Source organism: Cotesia glomerata, linkage group LG2 (genome assembly GCF_020080835.1).
Source record: "Cotesia glomerata isolate CgM1 linkage group LG2, MPM_Cglom_v2.3, whole genome shotgun sequence".
Lineage (NCBI taxonomy): Eukaryota > Metazoa > Arthropoda > Insecta > Hymenoptera > Braconidae > Cotesia > Cotesia glomerata.
Window position 1 is genome coordinate 22,126,403 of NC_058159.1, and position 20,875 is coordinate 22,147,277.

General features: G+C 31.5%; 1 protein-coding gene across 2 annotated transcripts in view; it reads right to left on the reverse strand.

The window, feature by feature from the left end:
* LOC123275516 (lachesin-like) overlaps window positions 1–20,875 on the reverse strand; it is a 132,000-nt gene that overhangs the window by 13,189 nt on the left and 97,936 nt on the right. Inside the window, exons 3-5 of one of the 2 annotated variants that reach the window (XM_044743680.1) lie at window positions 11,955–12,064; window positions 4,130–4,315; window positions 3,169–3,364 (exon numbers count right to left, since the gene is read on the reverse strand). In XM_044743680.1, the coding sequence (XP_044599615.1) occupies window positions 3,169–3,364; window positions 4,130–4,315; window positions 11,955–12,064 (492 nt within the window). Of the gene's footprint in view, window positions 1–3,168; window positions 3,365–4,129; window positions 4,316–11,900; window positions 12,065–20,875 lie in introns of both variants that reach the window. The other variant, XM_044743679.1, reaches the window with a different exon arrangement.

Below are 20,875 nucleotides of genomic sequence, written 5' to 3' on the forward strand. Positions count from 1 at the left end.
TTCCAAACTACAGTTCCGGGAATCGAGACTTTTTTTCAGAAATTTCCTCCTCTTTAAGGATCTTTTTTCCGATTTTTGTAGCATGCACGGAGAAAAAAATTTTGCTATAGGAACTCTATAGTAGTTAGTTAGTTGTAAAAAGTTCCAGTAGGTTAACGTATTCTTATCGTAACAATACTGTTTGGCTCCTGCAACTCTACATCGTTGAGCTCTGAGAGCTAAACGTTATTTACCTCTCACAACTCTACAGGATCGTTCTGAGACTATAAAAAATTTTTGGCAGTCTGCTTAGTAATTTTTTTTACGATTTAGCATTGATAATTTAATAAATAAATGCGACAGAACGAATTTATATTGCCAACAATAATTGTATATGACAAATAAGAATAGTATTATAATAAAAATAAAATAATTATAGAACTTATATTACAAATAAAAATTATTTGTAAAATAAAAATATGGTCGTCACAAAATTATCTTATTTTTTTAATTATATCAATAAATATTGGACATAAAATCACTACCGTATATGCACAAGAAAAGATAAATAAACGAAAACAAATTTTATTTTGTGTTAAATGGGGTCTTTTTAATGTATTCCGATAACTTATTACTTATCACAATATATTCAACTAATAAATTAAATTAACAGTTACTGCAAATGAACCTTGAAAAACCATAAATACAAAACTGTTCTAACGAAATTTAATTTCACAAAAAAAAAAACCTATTTCCTTAAATAAATAAACTGGAAACTTAATTGTCCTCATATATTTTTAATAATATGGATGAGTAACAAAATAATTCTGTTTGTCATTTAGAAGGTTATGAAATATGTCAGCGCACTCCACTACTGCGCAACGTAGGGCGCTCCCAACTATACCGTTTGGCTCTGAGAACAATCCCGTAGAGCTCTGAGAGCTCAACAACATTGAGTTGTCAGAACTAAATAACATTATGTTACTGTAACTCTACAACGAATAGTAAACTGTGTATAGTTGTGGTAACTCTACAGTTAGGTTACCAGAACGAAATTTTTTTTTCCGTGTGGTAATGGTTACTATTCTAACATAGGAATAAGCCCTATTCTTTTCTCTCCGTGCACTGAACAGTGAAACGAATTTGTAAAATTAAACTTATTGATTTGTACTAATAACTAATAATGAACCAACTAAATTTTGTTTTTAAATCAATGATTTTTTCCAGGTTTTGAGGTCCTAGGAAGAAGTTCTGACTATTCTTACGGGGATGTCACTATGTGTGTGTGTGTGTGTGTGTGTGTGTGTGTGTGTGTGTGTGTGTGTGTGTGTGTGTGAGTTTTCAAAAAATGTTTTTTCAGAATAACTTTTAAACACATGTAACTATTAATTCCAAAATCTCAACGGATCTTGAACATGAATAACGACGTCGATTGCTGCAAACCGCATCAAAATCGGTTGATGCGTTGAAGAGAAATCGATGATGACAAATTTCGAAAAAAGTATTTTTCTCATATAACTTCGAAATTTCTTTTTTTTTCAATTTACATTTCAAAAAGTACATCGAATAATAAGAGAATAAAATATGTAATATCACAAATTAAGGCTGACAATGACCTGGTCGGCTCGGTGCTCGCTTTTCGAAAGAGTGGGACCCGGGTTCGATCCCAGCATGCACCAATATTTTTCAGTGATTATAATTAAAAATATGTGCGTTACGTTACGTTGCCAGCCTCTAGAAGTGGCAGAGATAGCCGGGCGGCACACGTCTGACTTGGGCGATCACACATTTAAGCAACAAATTGAATGGGTGACCACTTTAGTCAGCGTTGGCTAGCGCGAGGGATCTCTGCACACTAGGAGAGGGGCCTAATGCTCCAGTGGTCGATAAAGAAGAGTTTCTTATCAATCACTGTAGACTTAGCCCAGCTCCGACTGTACTATCACGGGTTTTCTCTGTGGTTTCCCCATGATTCTGTTCCAACAGCCTGAGAAGGTGAGGTTCAGGGTGAATACGGCACAGAAAGCACAAGTCGGTCCACAGCCGCAAAAATTAAAAGTAGAAATGAAGTGTCGGGTGGGACTTGCTGAGGTCCAATAGAGAAATAGAAAAAGCGTAGAGCTAGGAGAAAAAGGGGAATCAACCTTGTAAAAACCGAGAGGTGTACAAGTAAAGCATAATAATATATATATATATATATATATATAATATCACAAATTTCGAAGATAACTACTACGATATGGGCTACTTGCATTGTAACTTCAAGTTCTAATACTTAGTTAATTGAGCGGAACAATCTAAACCCAGTGACGGATAAATTAATCTGTTATCTTAGTTAATCAGTGCTATTCGGATTTCCAATAGACAAACGAATGCACTTCTGACAGAACTGAAATCTAGTCAGAAACTAATGCACCAAACAGGAACAAGGCAGTTTAGTTTCTAAGGAAGAAACTGATCAGTCAATCCGGATAGCTCGCAATAGTCTATCTTGATTCTCTTAGTTTATGAACTACTTTTATAATCATACTCAAAACTCACTTATTTTGAGAAGCTAGTTTTAAAATAGTTATTTAAACACACGTTGCTCAATTCTGGTAACTTCGAAGGTATACAAGTTTTTCTAGCTTATTTAACTATTTATCGCGGTTGTTTGAATCGTTACATTCTAAGGAAGTATGAACTTGTTAACATAAAATTACTTTATGACGATCTTAATAGTTTAAGTTGATAATTTATACTAACGTTAATTTTCTGTTTTATTTTAAATTAATTTAGTCTTGGTGAGCTTTTTCTGAAATAAACTTTTTTTAAGCTGATAAATGAAAAATTGCTCTGATTTTATTATTAAGCTAATAACTTTTAATGGATTCAATTCAGAAAATTGTTCAAACTTTCCAAGTGTCAGATAATTGAAGTTAAAACCTATTGCACACATTATCTTCCTATTAACATTTAATGAAAGAAGTGAGTTATTTGAATAATCATTCAGTTATTGAAAATATTATTCCTGAATTTTGGTTGATAATTTCAGTCACAATAATTTACTTCGATTCGTTTTCATAAAATATTAAAACATAACTGACAATCACGAAAGTATCTTTAGTATAATAATTCCATATCTTTAAAATTTCTTACTACTTCTTAAATTAGATTGACCTACATTATTGATAAATGAATAAAAATTACGTCTTATTTTAGTTCCACCGTTAATGTCTCTGACAATAATGTCCCCGCGATCCTCGCGCCGCCAAACTATTTCTGGTTTTGGGTAGCCTCGTGCTTTGCAGGTTAGTTTTGCAGAGCTGCCCTCTGGAACCATCATGTCGCCGGACGTTTCTTCGGATATAATATCTGGTGGAATGACTACTTCCAGGAAAGCACTCTGTCGATTAAAATTCAATTAAAAATAACTTTATTGACACTTATGCAGATGAAAGAAAGATAAAAGCAATATTAATTGATAGAAGTTAAATTATTATTCTTCTAACCCGTTATCACCTATTCGGTCATTTTTATGCTAGTATAAATCTAATTTCAAGTGGATGGAAATTTCCATCTTCACTAACGATTTGAGACAATTCAGACAATACAAGTAGCATAGTATTGACAACTACTGAGAGTTAAGTGTGTACTGAGAGAAAGTAAGTGGAGAATGACCCGGTAGCTTAACTGGTAAAAGCATCCTGACATGTAATCGGGGAGATCCAGGTTCGATTCCTGGCTTGGTTAATTTTTCATGGATTTTTTCAAAAAGTTGCCCTTTATTCTCAGTAGCTTTCCATCGTTAATACTTAACATATAGTTGAACAGATACTAGCATTCACCAGCTAACTAGTGTTCAAGTTCGATGGTTGCCCATCGACCTAACTATCCGAAGACGAATTGTCTCAAATCGTTAGTGAAGATGGAAATTTCCATCCACTTGAAATTAGATTTATACTAGCATAAAAATGACCGAATAGGTGATAACGGGTTAGAAGAATTATAATAAAATCACGGTTGATAAAATTAATAAAAAGTTTAAATTATTATTATTGTGTAATTATATTGTCGAAAATCGGTATTTTTATCTTAGAACTTAGACCTACTTTACTATTTTATAAATGGATATGTACTTGACATAAAAAAATGATAAAAAGAAAAATACCTGGCTTTTCATAGGATCAGTATTAACTTGGCACATGTAGAGTCCACGATCCTCTTGCTTAGCATTCTTTATATGAAGAGTCCAAGTATTGTAATCATTGTGGGTGACAGATAGACGGGCATTATTCGTGATAACGTGTTCGTGGATTGCCAGTATTGCTTTTGTGTCTGCCTTTATCCAAGCTACCTGTCCTCAATAAAATAATCTGTATTGTCGGATGTTAAATTTACTTGTCATTTTATGTCATTGATTGTGGGATTTGATGCATACAGGTGTATACAAGATATCTAGGTCTAATTTTAGGAATCATTTACAATACTAAATTACTACAGTCAAAATACTTTTTTTACGAAGTCATGATAAAAAAATTAATTTGACTCAAAACAAAACGTTTCAAAACAATAAATTATTTTTAAGAATTTAATTGATTAGAATCAAGTAGAGACTTTTCTAAAACATGACAATTTTCCGGGATTCAAGAAATTTTATCCTTGATCCTAGTTAATCAAATTCCTATAAACGATCTTCGATTAGTTAAAAATGTTATGTTTTGTTTTGCAGAGATTTTGTTTTTCCAAAATTGTCTCTTCAACATCAATAAAAAGTTTCCAAATAATCAAGATAAAATAGAATCAAGCCGACGATATTTTGACTATAGGATTTCAATAACGGTTACTTTAGACGGAATGTGTAAGTATATGTGCATCTAACATATATGTATAACACTATAACATAAAATGAAGGAATGAAACGAAAGCAATTTCGATTTTTGTTATAAGAGATTAAACTTCTTCCTCCCTTGATCTCAATCTATTTAATATTATTTGTAAGTATAAGTGTACTTTACGTTTTATTATGTATGCTCAAATATCCGTTTTTCCCGTCAATTTTGCCTAGATTCATTCGAGCACATAACATTCTAAAAGACGGACTTACTACCATCCGGTCCCTTTTATCCTCTTGAGAGTATTTGTATATTGATACCATTTGCTGTTTGTGCAATACAAGTAAAGAAAAAATGGAAACCAGGTCTTCGGAATGTCTACCAGTCTAGCAAATAGCCATTGACTGGTGTATAGTCCATACCATTTTATATTCATCTGTATCAGTACCTATACCTATACTATATACTTTTTTTTTTTATTTTAAGTATCATATTCTTTTTCCTTTGATCCCCATTCCATGCCGAGAGATTTCAAATTTAATGTCACACTCTTCAGAACTTTTTTGAAGCGCAAAAAAGCTCAATAATCTCTTTGACACGCACACTTGTAACTTACGCCCTTTTTATTTTCAACATTTTTTTATTAAATTTTTTTACACTTTTTCCGAACACAGAGATAATAAAAAAACGGTTAACCGTATTCTTGTAAGTGATAACCGAGAGGAGTAAAAAATTCAGTACCGTGATGGACAGAATTTTTTCTTAGTATTACTTTTTTCATATTTTATGCGGAAATTCGAAGCTCGAATGAGGCACAAGGAAAACCCCATGTCCTACATTGCACCAGACTTGAAAAGCTCCTCACCTCACATCAGATATATATAATGACATAGTTATACGCACACAGTTGGTTATTTAAATAACCACCCAGTCTTTCTTTTTCTCTCAACATTATATACTGCCGTGAGCGCTTTCATATGCAAAATAACCGTGCTCTATTGTGTGGTTCATTGTAGAAGCAGACGCCTTCGTCCAGTCTACCACCTCGTTTATTTCCCTTAACAACATACACGCCTTAATATATATTTTTTTTTTAAACTTATTTATTTATTCTCTTTTTTCGAGGGCTACTTTATAACACCCGCATTTTTTCCTCGTTTTCATGTTAAGATATTATTGCTTTTTATTCTTCAATAGTTCTTTTGTTTCTGGAAGATGAGGGACCAGAGTGTGCGTATTCATGAATAAATTTACTAATTAAAACTTTTGTAATTTGTTATTGTATAATTCAATGACGAACTCATTAGTGGTACCCAAATTAATCTTCTATTTTAAAGACAAGGATGGATTTTGTTTAAAAATTTTTAGTCGGTTTGTAAATTAATAAAATTTCCGTGTATAAATCACTATTTTTGGAATTAACGGCAGATGGACGTTCTATTATTATCTTTTTTTCTATTTTCAACTTCCCGCTATGAAAATCACTGATTTTCAAAATGTGGGGAAGTTATTGATTTTACCTCAGTTTTCAAAAATCGAGTTCTCATCAGATCTTCACGTTTCGAGGTCCTAGGAAGCTATTCTGATTATTCCTACGAGGACGTCTCTTCGCGCGCGCGCGTGTATGTGTGTGTGTGTGTGTGTTTGGAAGATATCGCAATTAAAAATTTTCAAAAAAGTATGTCCTCAAAAACCACTAGAATTTCGAGCTCGAAGAGTTCCAAAAAGAGTAAAAGTCGTGTTTTTGAGTTCGAAGAGCTCAATACCGGAATAGATCATTTCTCAAGCGTGTTGTACATAGCGGGAAGTTCCAGGGATTACCTGCGGGGTCAACCGTTTTTCAGATTGTTTTTTTTAATAGTAACTTCAATAGTAATAAAAAAAACTAAAAAAAAAATTTTTAACTTTCGAATAGTTTTATTTCAAGGAAACAAAAAAAAGCATACGAAATGTATGAGCCCGTTGGCCAGCTCTAAAACTTTTCTATACTGAAAAACAAAAATTTGTTGTAGCAAAAACTAGGAATTACTGCAATTTATTATGATTTTTTACTGTAAAATGATATTTTTTAATTCAATAATAAAATAATAAATATTTAATTATTAAGAAAAAAATACATTCGACTAAAAACCGCGTCTAAACACTCTCGTGTACAGCAATAATTATTGTTATTCAGAAAATGGAATCGGAATTCGCCAATATTCTCATCTGTAATACGCTGTTTGATTTGATTGAGAACATACATACATTTTCCAAAACTCTACATAAATTGTTTTTATTCTGTTAATGAACAATACATGTAACAAGAAAACGCACTTATAATGCGGGTGAATTAGTTTGAGGTATTAACAGGTTTCTGTCGCGTTTCACACAAATTTACATTATTATATTGCAATCACTTATACTGTTTCCTTGAAAACAACAATTCAATTAACGGAATTGACGAAATGGATCAATCGATAAAAATAAAAAAAAAAAAAAAAAAACAGTGATCGCGAGTAATGAGAACGTTTAGTGAATTTAATTTGCAATCAATTAGTCTGGTCCTTTGACAATAGTCATTTTTCAAATAATACTCGGAAAAGTTTGTAACAATAACATGCGCATGCAATTTTTTAACTTAATAATTGGACTAGTTGTATAATAATCAATTGCATGCACTCGAACATGCCCTGGGGCTTTAATATACGAAAATAACTATTTTAAACGTTAAATATTCTGCTATTGTAAATTGGTATTTGTATTTATGGGGATTTTATTTTAGAAATTCGTTTCCATAACCCTCATTACTAATCAAAAGAGTTTATTATAGTTATTGGTAATTAATAATTTTACCGATATTGATAAATACGAAACTTAATTAATTGTCCGGCATTATTCATCGTGAATTTATATTTATATATATATATTGGTACGAGATTCAATTAATTACTCATTTATATTGGTTATCATATGCAGCTTTATTGAGAGTAATCGTTGAATAAGTATAAACTATTCATTGATGAAAATTTTTAAATTGGAAACTGCTTTATATTTTAATGTTTTTTCATATCAAGATTTTTTTTACATTGTTTCACTCGTCTTCAAAAATCTTGTCTTATTTTGCCTCAGATTTCCTTCAATGAATAAAAATGTGTATTCCAGTTCGAATCTGTATAATTTTTATGAAAAGCTAATAAATGTAAATAAAATTTGAAAAGTTTCATGTGTAAGACAGTTGTGTGACGGTTTTCCCACCAGAATACTTAAAAAGGTTTCATGGGTGACGTCATGACGAGGAAAACGTGTCTGCGACACATTGCGCTAAAAACTTTTTACAAACTATAGCCAGGTTGTTCGATGAAACTTTAAACTAAACCGTCTATACAAAACTGGATGTATCAAGATTGTAGCATCACGTACTGGCCCACCAGAGTGAGGCATCAGAATCCTTTCATATATTTATGCGTACATGTTCGTATATATATTTATATGTATAATAATATTGCTATAATACATAGCTTAGATACATATAATGTAATGTAAGCGACCAGATGGGCTGCATTAATTCATGATAGTAATAAGCGTATTTAATTCATTTATTTATCTTATAATCACTCCACATAGCATGATTAAACTCCATACTTTCTATACCCGACTAGAAATTGTAGTGAGGAATGCCGAAGAATTAGTGAGGGGCAAGTTTGGCTTGCCTAACTTAGGCAAGCCTAATTTGCGCCTTCTTAAATCCACGTTAGGCAAAACGAAGATTGGCATGCCAAATTTGCATGTAATTTGGGACATCTATGACAAGCCGAACTTCGGCGAACCTTTGGAATGCCTGACTAGCTGGAAGTAACGATAACCAAAGATTTGCCGAAGTTTGGCTTGCTATAAATGTCCCTAATTACCTTTAAGTTTGGTAAACCGAACTTTCGTAAGCCTTTGGATTTTATAATTTCCTGCAAGTTAGGTATTCCAAACATTCGCCAAACTTCGTCTTACCATAGATGGCCCTAATTACTTTTAAGTTTGGCAAACCGAACTTCCGTAGACCTTTGGATTTTATAATTTCCTGCAAGTTAGGCATTCCAAACGTTTGACGAACTTCGGCGTTTCTTGCCAAAGTACTCTAAAACGGAGTGGGAGATGATATTTGGCTTTAAGTCTTTCCAAGGTTAAGCCTTTTAGTTCTATGCATATAAAAGTGTGTATTTATGAAAGTATTTATGTATTGTACATATAAACATGGTGTCTCATGTACCCGACTAGAAATTTCAGTGAGGCAAATGCCGAAGAACCAATTCGGGGCAAGTTTGGCTTGCCTAGGTTATACCTTATAAAAACCAAGGTAGGCAGAACGAAATGTTTGGCTTGCCATATTTGAACGTAACTAGGAAAGTTTCATGGATTCCTTAAGTCTGATATATCATATGGGAACGCCGAACTGGTTTCAAGTAACGATAACCTGAGTTTTGCTAGTTTGGAGCGAACTTGACTTTCCGAACTTAGGCTAGCCCAATTCGAATCTTATTTGTTTTAAATTAGGCAAGCCGAACATTGGTTGTGCTTATAAGTATCTTGAAGTAAGAGGTCGCTCATCATCGGCGTAGCGTCGCGGTATGGTATAGGGCCCTCGTGCGTCGGGTACCGTGTTCGAGTCTCGCGTTCGACATGTACGATTTTTAATAATTAATAATTACTATTAAGGCGAGTGTGAAGTAAAGTTAAGTGTTATGTGTGATTAGTGTATCTAACTCCTCCATCATCTCCTTCCCCCTTGACTTATCAAATCTACCAATCAAAAAAACCTCTTCACATTAAAAAACGCTCCAAAAAACAAAAAAAAATATTACAGAAAAAATAAAATTAAATAATAAAAATAATATTAAATAAAAGCAACAAAGAATTTGTTTTTTTTTTTTTATTCATGAAATATTTAAAAAATTTAGTCCTAAATTTAATATTTATACTTAAAATAGTAAAAAAAGATAAAAAAATAAGCATTTGTTATTATTAATTTTCGCTTGATAATTAAAAAGCTAAAAATCAAGAAAGAATTAGATTTGGATTCTTCGTTGCGAATTTGGTTTCCAAACTGCAACCTAATCAGGAAGCCAAGTTAGGCTGAGCCTCGCAACTGCGTTACGTCCCAAACTTCGGCCTGGTTTGGATGCCTCACTTACTGCAAGTTTGGAATTCGGCATGCCTTACTGGCGCCAAATCACTGCCTCACTGAAATTTCTCCCACTCCGTTTTAGAGTACTTTGGCAAGAAACGCCGAAGTTCGTCAAACGTTTGGAATGCCTCACTTGCAGGAAATTATAAAATCCAAAGGTCTACGGAAGTTCGGTTTGCCAAACTTGAAAGTAATTGGGGTCATCTATGGTAAGACGAAGTTTGGCGAATGTTTGGAATACCTAAATTGCAGGAAATTATAAAATCCAAAGGCTTACGAAAGTTCGGTTTACCAAACTTAAAGGTAATTAGGGACATTTATGGCAAGCCAAACTTCGGCAAATCTTTGGTTATCGTTACTTCCAGCTAGTCAGGCATTCCAAAGGTTCGCCGAAGTTCGGCTTGCCATAGATGTTCCAAATTACATGCAAATTTGGCATGCCAATCTTCGTTTTGCCTAACGTGGATTTAAAAAGGCGCAAATTAGGCTTGCCTAAGTTAGGCAAGCCAAACTTGCCCCTCACTAATTCTTCGGCATTCCTCACTACAATTTCTAGTCGGGAAACGAAAGTATCTCTGTCATACTTGTACAACAAATGGAATCTTAAAACGCATTTTATGCATAAATAAATGAAAATTTTCCAAAAAAAGCGATTCGCTCTTCGATAGATAATTTAATTATCTATCGAAGAGCGAAGCGTTTTTTTTTCTAAATTTCATCACATACATGAGAAAAACACGTTTGAAAATCAACTATCAACCGCTCTTAATAAATCTAATATTAATTTATTAAATATTAATAAATCTTTTTAAATACTAATAAATATTTGTTAAGACTAAAAAGTGGTCTCTAATAAATGATTTGTTAAATATTGACAAATATTTTTAACTATAAACAAATCCTTCTATCAGTGTGACGTATAGTATTTTATTTACAGATGATTATTTATGAGACGCTATAATAAACGAGTATACTAACAAGAGACTAACCCCAAATTGGCGAAATAGAGGGAACGGTTCCTTCTGTAGTACTTTCAACTCCCACGTGGAGTATTTGTTATTGCAGTGTGCAGTAGAATTTACCGCAAGATTGGAGTAAATTCTACTTATTGACTTAGTAAAATTTGACGCATATTGAGTAACTGTTATCACTCATATGATATTTGTAACTACAGAAACATTTACTGCAATCTTGTAGTAAATGATACCGCACATTATTTTCCGTGAAGCATATCAATACATGTTAATTTGAAGCAGTTCAATTAACGTTGAAATTTAAATTAACAATCTTTCACAGCATTAAAATTTTACCGAAAAGTCTAATAAATAAATTTTGTAATTACAATAGATTATTAGCTGCAGAAGTTTGAAATTGATTTTGCAATAAAACTTTTATCTAAAACAATATCGTGTATTAGGTTAAACTGAAAAATTTAAGTTGAAAAATCAATTAATACTTGTCTTTTAACATCTGATAGCTGAATTAATGCACGCAACATTAAATAGACTATTTATTTACCTCTTTTAATAATTTTGTTTTTGAATTATCAGCGTGAAGCATCACAGGCTTGTGCAAATTACGCGTATGCTCTGTTTAATTGTGAATAACAAACTTGCGTGCATTGTGCTTTATTCGAAGAGTGATATATTATGACGTGCTATTTATATGTATTTAATATTTGGGAATATTTTAGTGGTCATTTATTAGTGTATCATTTATCATAGTGATTTACTATCAATTTACTTAAGTGACTATTATTTATTTATTAAATTATTTATTTATTTATTTATTGAGGTGTGCATCGATGCAATGCTGGTGTGGAATGCAGGCACACGCATGTATGTACATAGTGCAGTCAGTAGACAACAAGGTCGATTGCAGGTGCATCGCAGGCACGGACTTTAGTCTCTTTTGTCATCCCACGTAAATGTTGGTAAGATTATAGTTACCCGGGTAGTCTTGCCGCCACTGTGATCTCCACTGGTGTAGGAAGAAGGACTCACCCTGTATCCGCCTAGGTTGTTCACTACACAAGTGAATGTTGCGTCTCGACCTTGCGGGATTGTTACATTTTCCAAAGGATACAGGAAGTCTGGTTCCAAGCCTCTTATTACTGTAACCAATTATATATAGATAGATAGATAGATAAATAAAAAAATTTATTTGATCCTGGAGTTCTAAGCTCCTTCAGGACCATCAACAATACATAAAGTTAATAATTTACAAGTATACATTTAATACAGTGTTCGCAATACAATTTGAAAGATTGATATTAATTAATAGTACTAACATATTAACATAGGATTAATAGTAATTAGTAATTACATTGATTGCGAGAAGAAGTCATAGCAAGCTTGTTGAAATTGTTCAAAGTTGTCAATTACTGTAATGTCAGCCCGTAACAAATAATTTATACTTATTATAATTATTATTATTAGCCGACTTGTCCGAATATTTTACATAATATCGTGATGTAGTAATGATTAGTCATATTGTATTGTGGAAATACAATGAATGTTTATTGCGGTTGTTGAAAATAAAATACCTTTCAGTAATGAATAATTGCACTTACTAATTCTTATATCACAATTGGACCCTTCGTTTTTTAATCACGATATTGTGCGAATTATTATGTTGATAACTTTAGTAAGTTACATTCATTTACGTATAAATTTAGTGGATATCTCTTTGGCTTCCTAATCTACGTTTTCTATCATTGTAAAATATCTTATTTGAATTTTACAACACAACTATTTATAAATATACACGGAGAGAAATGGATGGCGTTTAACACAATTGCAATTCAATATTGTAACGAGTCCCATAAGTATGGCGTTATTTACTATGTAGTATAGTAATGGTGCTATTGTATTTTTTACACGTATCCATAGCAGGCTCGGCAAGACAGTATGGTCCTGAGACCCATACTACATTGCTGATGACGCAATGGTACTAGCGGTTCCCGCTATAATTTTTGGCGTGTTAAGCAATTAAACTCTTGTGTTACCACCAAAACTACACTGATAGAAGGATCTGTTTTTATTTAATAAGCTTTATTAACTGTTAATAAATGATTCTTTAACATCATAGGATTTAATAAATATTTATTAAAAGTTAATAAATTATTTATTAAATACGATTTATTAAATGTTAATAAATATTTGTTAACAGTTAACAAATATTTATTAACAGTTAATAAATATTTATTAATGGTTAATGAATACTTGTTAACTGTTAACAAATATTTATTTAAAATAAAAAGCAAAAATAGCAATTTTCTTTTGACACTTTTTATAATTCTATAGCTGAAATACATGATAATAATTCAATTCACTGAATAAATGAACGATTTCAATATTTAAAAATATAAAAGATAATTATGAGCTGTGATAGAATTTGGTACACGGAAAAAAAATATCGCTCTCAGAGCTATACTGTAATGCTACTATAGCTATCTCCACTTTACTAACTGTTAGATTCTTACTAGAGCCATCTAGTAGATCACTCTGACAGGTATACGTTAGTTAGCTAAAATAGCTAAACCGTATTGCTGGAAGAGCCAAACGGGATTGCTGAGAGCAGTAAACGCCTCGTTGTAGTCTCAGATTTCGCGCGCAGTCTTGTATGTTGACATATTTCATAACCTCAAAAATATTTGTTTTGTTTATCGTGAATTCAATGATGACTACCAAATAAAATATCATTTGTGGATTGATGAAAATTTATTTATTATATCGAGTAATAAATTAATTTTTTAGTAATGGATAACTCATAAATTAGTGCATAGCTTATGTTTTTTTTTTTTTTTTTAAACAAATTTAAACTTAGTTAAAATAAAAAAACTATATTGAAAGCTTTTTTTTTCTAATTTTTAGACATTTTTTTATAATTGTTATTTTCGTATATTTATTTATTATTTTTTAAAAATTTTCAAACTTCTGATTATAATTTTATTTAATGACGTTAAAGTTAACAGTCACTTTATAATTTTTTAGTTTTATTTAACAAATAAATTTTTTTCCGAAAAATTATTTTTAAAAAATTGCATTTATGATTTTTTAAAATTTTTACGTCATTTTTTGTTTATTTTTTTTACCATAATTTATTTGTTAAAAAAATTCTAAAAATTATTCCATATCTGCTAAATTAATTTTCAATTATATTTATTAGTGATAAATAATATGGAACCATGTTTTTATTTAAATTATAATTTATTATAATTATCAAAATTTTTTATTGACCTTTTTTATGTCAGTTAATTTAATTTTTAACTTCCCGCTAAAAATCTCAGATTTTCAAAAATCGGGAAGTTATTGTTTTTACCCCGTTTGGCAAAAATCGAGTTTTCATCAGATCTCGACGTTTGAAGGTCACAGGAAGCTTCCCTGACTACCCCCGCGATGTTGTCACTATGTCTGTATGTATGTGTGTGTGTGTGTGTGTGTGTGTGTGTGTGTGTGTGTGTGTGTGTGTGTGTGTGTGTGTGTGTGTGTGTGTGTGTGTGTGTGTGTGTGTGTGTGTGTGTGTGACTATGTGACTCGCTTATAACTTTTGAACGGTTGAACCGATTTCATCGCGGTTGGTGCCATTCGAAAGGGCTACGCTGAACTTAGATTTCCTGAGAATTTGAACCGATTCGGACCGATAGATTTTAAGAAATCTTGAAAAATCTTAAAAAATAAGAAAAATCATTTTTGAAGGTAGTTTATTTGGAATATCTTTTAAACGGATCTATCGATCAACTTCAAAAACCAATCCGCCCTTAAGCTTGAAAAACCACGCCGATCGGCGTCAACCCGATCAAAATCGGTTGATTCGTTCGAGAGATAGCGTGAACGAAAGAAAACCGAAAAAAACCGAAAAAAGTGTTTTTTTCACATAACTTCGTCATTTCTTCTCGGATTGTTTTTGATGATATAGAATAATTTCAGAAGTTAAAAAACCGCGTCGATTGCCACCAAAAACGTGGAAATCGGTTGATTAGTTCGAGAGATATCCTCGACGAAATATTTGGAAATAAGGATTTTTTCAACATAACTTCGACATTTTTTGGAATAACTTTCAAACAGCTCTACCGATCGATTCCAAAAACTAATCAGCTCTTAACATCATAAAACCACGTCGATTGCCACCAAGCTGGTCAAAATCGGTTGATTCGTTCGAGAGATATCGTGAACGAAAGAAAACCGAAAAAAAGTGTTTTTTCAGAGTTACTCCGAAATTTCTAGTTTGACCAATTGAAACTTAGAAATTATTTATAAGGCTTAAAAAACTACGTAGAATGCCGCCAACCGCGTAAAAATCGGTTCATTCATTCAAAAGTTATTGCGGTATGAACATTCAAAAAATAGTGTTCCATGAAACTTCTATCAGACTTTTGAGCTCAAAGAGCTCAAAAGCATAGAAAAGGTATCTTTTTGAGCTCGGAGAGCTTAAAACAACACACAGATTGTACTTTTGAGCTCGAAGAGCTCAAAAAAGCGGCCAGGTATTAACGGAATTAGCGGGAAGTTGCAGGGATGGCCTTTAGGGTCAACCGTTTTCCTAATTTTTTTATTCAATCAAAATTAAATAAATCATTTCAAATTCATCAATTAATAAATATAATTTTTGAAATTATTGTTTATAAATATTATTATGCATTGAAATCATTATTTATAAATATTGTTATTCAGTTAATAGATATTGGTACGTGTGTATGTGGTTATGTTAGACGGCCCCATTGAAAAATGTAGTTAGCGATTCTAGCTAACTAAAGTATTCCTACCGGAGCCATACAGTATTGCTACTGTAGGAAAACGTTTTGCTGTCGTAGCGCTCTACGAGTAGCTCTCTAGTAGATGGCCCCAGTAGCAATATTTTTTTTTCCGTGTATTTTATAATAAACGTTAATATAATGTAATATAATTAATGCAAATAATTTATAAATATGATTTTTGTTTATAAACAATCTTCATATCATATGACATTGCAAGCGAAACAAATTTACTCAAAAAAATATTTATCAACTGTTAATAAATATTTTTTAACTATTAATAAATACTTATTAACTATTCATAAATGTACTTTTTTCCCAAATAAATATTTATTGAATGTTAAAAAATGTTTATTAAAATTTAATAAATTAAATAATTGTCTTCAAATAAATTAAATTATTAATAGTTAATAAATCCTTCTATCAGTGTATATAAGGTAAAAGACCTAGTTATTGACACTGGCCCAGTTATTGACACTTGCAATTTTATTTTAATTAAATAAAACAAATCGACTCTAATAAATTAATAAATATAATTTTTGAATAATAAATTTTAAGATAATTGGTTTTTTGAGAACATTTTATTTTTTTAATTAGAATAAATTTTTTTTAAATAATCTCTTTCATATTTTCAATAAGACAGACATAAATTCTTGTAATTTTTTAATTGATTGTTGTTGTTATTTTTCTTTACTAAAACTAATTCATACCAGAGTAAAAATAAAAAAAAAAAAAACAATCGTGTCATGAAAAAATTAATATCATTTTTCATTTATATTATATATTTCGGACATAACCTACGTCTATAATTAAATAAACATTGTTGTTACTCCAATGGTGTTGTAGTTAATATCACAATATTGGCTATGTCTACCTGCCAAAAGAATTGTACATACGGCAAGCCAGTATAGCCTGACGGCCATACTAGCATTGCGGCATCCGCGATAACTATCGCCAATGTTACCATTCCCGCAATGGTCGAATCATCTATATATACAATTTAATAATGGGCAAAAATCTTCGATACCATACTGTATGGTGCTCTCGCCCATACTGGTATAGTGGTATCTACCATCCATTTCTCTCCGTGTATTAAGTATAATGCTCAATTATAAAATACATTCTTTTAATAAATTGAGTATTAAGGTAGTACCTCCGCGACAATCCAGATCAAAAATTTTGACTCGCTATCCATGTTATACGTATCGACAGAGCTAAGGTTGTAGGTTAAGATTTTTTAACGTTACTGTACTCGTCACTACTATATTCTCTATACATATACACACACACTACGGTTTCAGTGACTAGCGGCTGTTTTTTGTACCCCCTCTCCTAAAAATAATCCTCTAAAAGTGAAATTGATTTTAATTAATCTCGAAAACTACATGGTAAAAAATTTTCATTTTTTTTTTAATTGTTCGAAATATCATATTCTTCAATCTACTAGTTTTTTGATAAAGTCTTGAAATTCTTTCGATGGAAAAAATTAAAAATACTGTCATTTTCCCACGCTTCTCCTATGTTACATGTACAAAAATGTCATTTTCAATTGCAATTATCTCGAGCTTGGTGTGGTAAATCGTCTTCAAATTTTAACAGCATATGTATTATGTATTTAATGACTTATATTCAAAGTTTCGAGGATTTCTTGAAATATTGCTTTCATAACCGTACTACCTTAATTTAATTTTTTGTTTTAATGAATAATTATTATCAAATTATGGTGGTCCAAAATACTGGCACACAATAAAATAAATTAAAAATGGAAAACGATTTTTACTTTCCAATTGAGTGGAAAAATTTGTTTGAAAACTTAATAAGTCTTTTAGGTCGATAGAGAGCTTTCATAGACACCAGAGACCGATTTTCAGCTCAACAACTTTTTTTAAAAATACCTCTAAGAAAAAAGGTAAATAGAATTTTTATAATACGTTTTATAATATATTAATTTTTATAATATGTTTTGTCATAAAATAGTAATGAAGTAATTGTTGACTCATAGTTTTCTTTCGCCGGAATTCGTATGAAGAATTATTTACGAGCGACTGTACGTCATATACGACATGTGTACACACATTGAGGATGCTATTTGTCGTTGAGGGGAATAACACACGGCAGAGTTTCTAGTATGGTTCCAAAGCAACATACCACATCGCACTCCATGTTTTATGAGCATATTTACATGAATTTTACATTTTATAGGCTACTTAATGCGACATCACGTCCTCGGGTTCTGTCGCCTAACCGTCACCGATCTTATTATGAATCAACGGGGTTTGTTATAGTTATAGTTATAGTCATATACTTACATTATGTATAAATGTGTTACTGGAAGCTTTGAATAAGATCAAGGCATAAAAAATTTTTATTCGACACTTTTTAAAGTTTTTGCTTTAATTTTCATAGAGACGTTAAAATATACCCCTAAAAAACAAATGATAATATCTAATGTCGACAAAAATATCTGTGTTTTAAAGGCTATAACTTTTACCGGAAATCACAGTCTAAAAATTAAAATGAGTTATTTCATTTCGAAGCATCAGGTTTCTGCTTTAAAAAGTTTTATTATTCGTTATATTATTTATATTAAAACCGTACATCATGTTGTTGACAAAAAATTTATTTGAAATTTAATAAAATTTTTATTTTATGGATAAACAAACGATATTTTTAATATGAATACATTTTTTAAATAACAAATAAATTTTTCTCAGAGTTCTATCTCAATATTTGAATTGTATGTTTCAACTCGAAATTATTCACCCAATAATATTTTGAACTTTTCCCGTGGTTTATTTGAATTTAGTGCGTTTCATTGACAATTTGCGTGCGGTTATCGTGATTTACTTCGCGGAAGTAATCCTTTGACATTCATAAAAATTATGTGACATCGGTCGATTGACTAAACAACTATTAACCGACCGAAACAACGTACAAGTTGGTACTTATTTTGCATGAGTAATAAACAAATATTTCATATATTCTGTTAAAAAAATTTACTGCCCGATATAAAATCAAATTAATTTAAGTCTACTGTATAGTTAAAAATTTATATTTTAAGTTAGTATAAAATTTTGTAAAATTAAAATTTTTTTCCGCTTCAAAATTGAAATTTAAAAAAATTCCAGTGAAAGCCAAAAAGTAAGTAACTTTTCGTCAGCTCATGCAATTTATTAACTTTAATTTTTGCACGGTATTAAAAATGAGTTACGATAATTCTCCAGTAATTATCAACGTAGAGGAATTAAAAGAATAATAAATTTAAGTTAAGGTTACAAGCCACAAGATAAAACCATAAAAATATAGTCAGAAAAATTAATTTCCAATTAAAACTAAAAAAAGATGGTTTAAAAAATTCGATAATTTATTTTTATTAAAATTTAACCCTTATGTCGGTGTAATAACGCGGGAATAATTAACAGCCGTGAAAAAATTTATTGTATTTCGGGACTGATTTTCATTGGTTCTCGGATGACACGCAATGACTCTCCAGAGACCGGTGGCGATATAACGACAGTAGATCTCGCGCTAGCTATCTATCGAGTGTAGTATTGCAAAATAAAAAAAATACCATCCCGTCACCGTGTGTTTGTGGCTTGGTAGTCGCTCTGCTCGGTAAACGTCCTTAGAGAGTAATAGTTCTCGGTCAAAGGTCGGTTGTCTTGGTGTAGAGCGCATCGTATTAGCGGGCGAATGCGACGGATGTTCATTAAAATTACCCGTACGTCCGTTTCCGTTTCCTGGGTCTAGCTCGGTTCATTTTGTCAAAGTGTGGGCGGTCATAGAAATAGGAGCAATATACCTGGATCACTACCACCAGGAGTCGACGTCACATCATCGGGGGTAGAACAGAGGGAGAAAGAGGAAGAGAAAGAGTGAAGAGACGAAAATAACTGATGGAATAGATATAGAAGGAAGGAAGGAAGGAGAGAGGCTAGTCCACCGGGGAATCAGACCCGACAGACAGAATTTCCACGACAAACAAACTCCCACTGAGCCCTGCGGTAACTGTTAGTATAACATTCTCTATAGGTATACTTTGCTACCATCTCTTTCTCTCTCTTTATTTATCCACACACACACACATACACACGTACAAAAACTGGATTGGGACAATGAAATAGAGCCGAGAGCTTTTCGTAACCATGTTCAATTGTTCTCTGTGTTATTCGTAAATAAACATGGACGGGATGGTAAAAAATAAAACTGGAACGGAAAAGTAAGCTAAAAGATATGAGGGTCGTCTTGAAGATCAAGTGCGTCCGCATCAGGAAATTTTATTACCTAAAGCAATATTCAAGTTAATGTTAACATTTGCTTGGGATGTGTATTAGGAAAATGGTTTGCGAGTCGCCTTTTTTTTTTTTATTTTATGGTCACATCACTTTGTTTTATTTCGGTGATGGAATCCCTGAAGAATCACTCGAGCTTTATTTTTTCATCTCAAATATATTTATGCTTATATGTTACGAAAGTTTATTTCAAATATTTCATTTTGGTTACTTTTGAAAAATAATACTTTTGGTAAAATAACAAGGCATTCAAGAATTCTTCTGCTAAATTAAAAGATGATTTAATTTTTTTAATCATCTTCTTGGTTCAAAATTATTTTCAATAAGCATTATTGGAAAAAATATATTAAAAATTTTAATGTAAATAATAACATTTCTTGAAGTATGACGAACAATATTATTTTAAGATATTTTTAACTATGAATTTATTTATTTAACATTAAAGTATTTACATGAATAAATATCTTAGTCTTTATGTCTTAGTTTTTTCTATGTATTGTTTACAGAAGTATTTTTTCGAGAGCTAGCAGAAATAGGGATGCTGAAAGTTGTGGTAATGTTAGTGATGAAGGCGGAGGCAAAGGTTAAGCTATAGTTGGTGAGCCCTGGGAGGAAGTAATAATGGTGATTGTTTCGAGAAGTCGTCTAAGATGTTCTTTCTACTACACCGAATAATGCTTGAGAGAGCACAAAGCTGTCGGTTCCTATTTTTAACATTTACTGGTATACATGTTGCAGCCAGATTATTTACTAAGTTGTAATTCTGAAAAAATATCTGAGCAAATGACAGATTTAAAAATATTTTACATGATATTCTTTAAATCAAATAATAACTAATATATTATGAACAGTCAGATTAAATTTTAATGAATTCCGA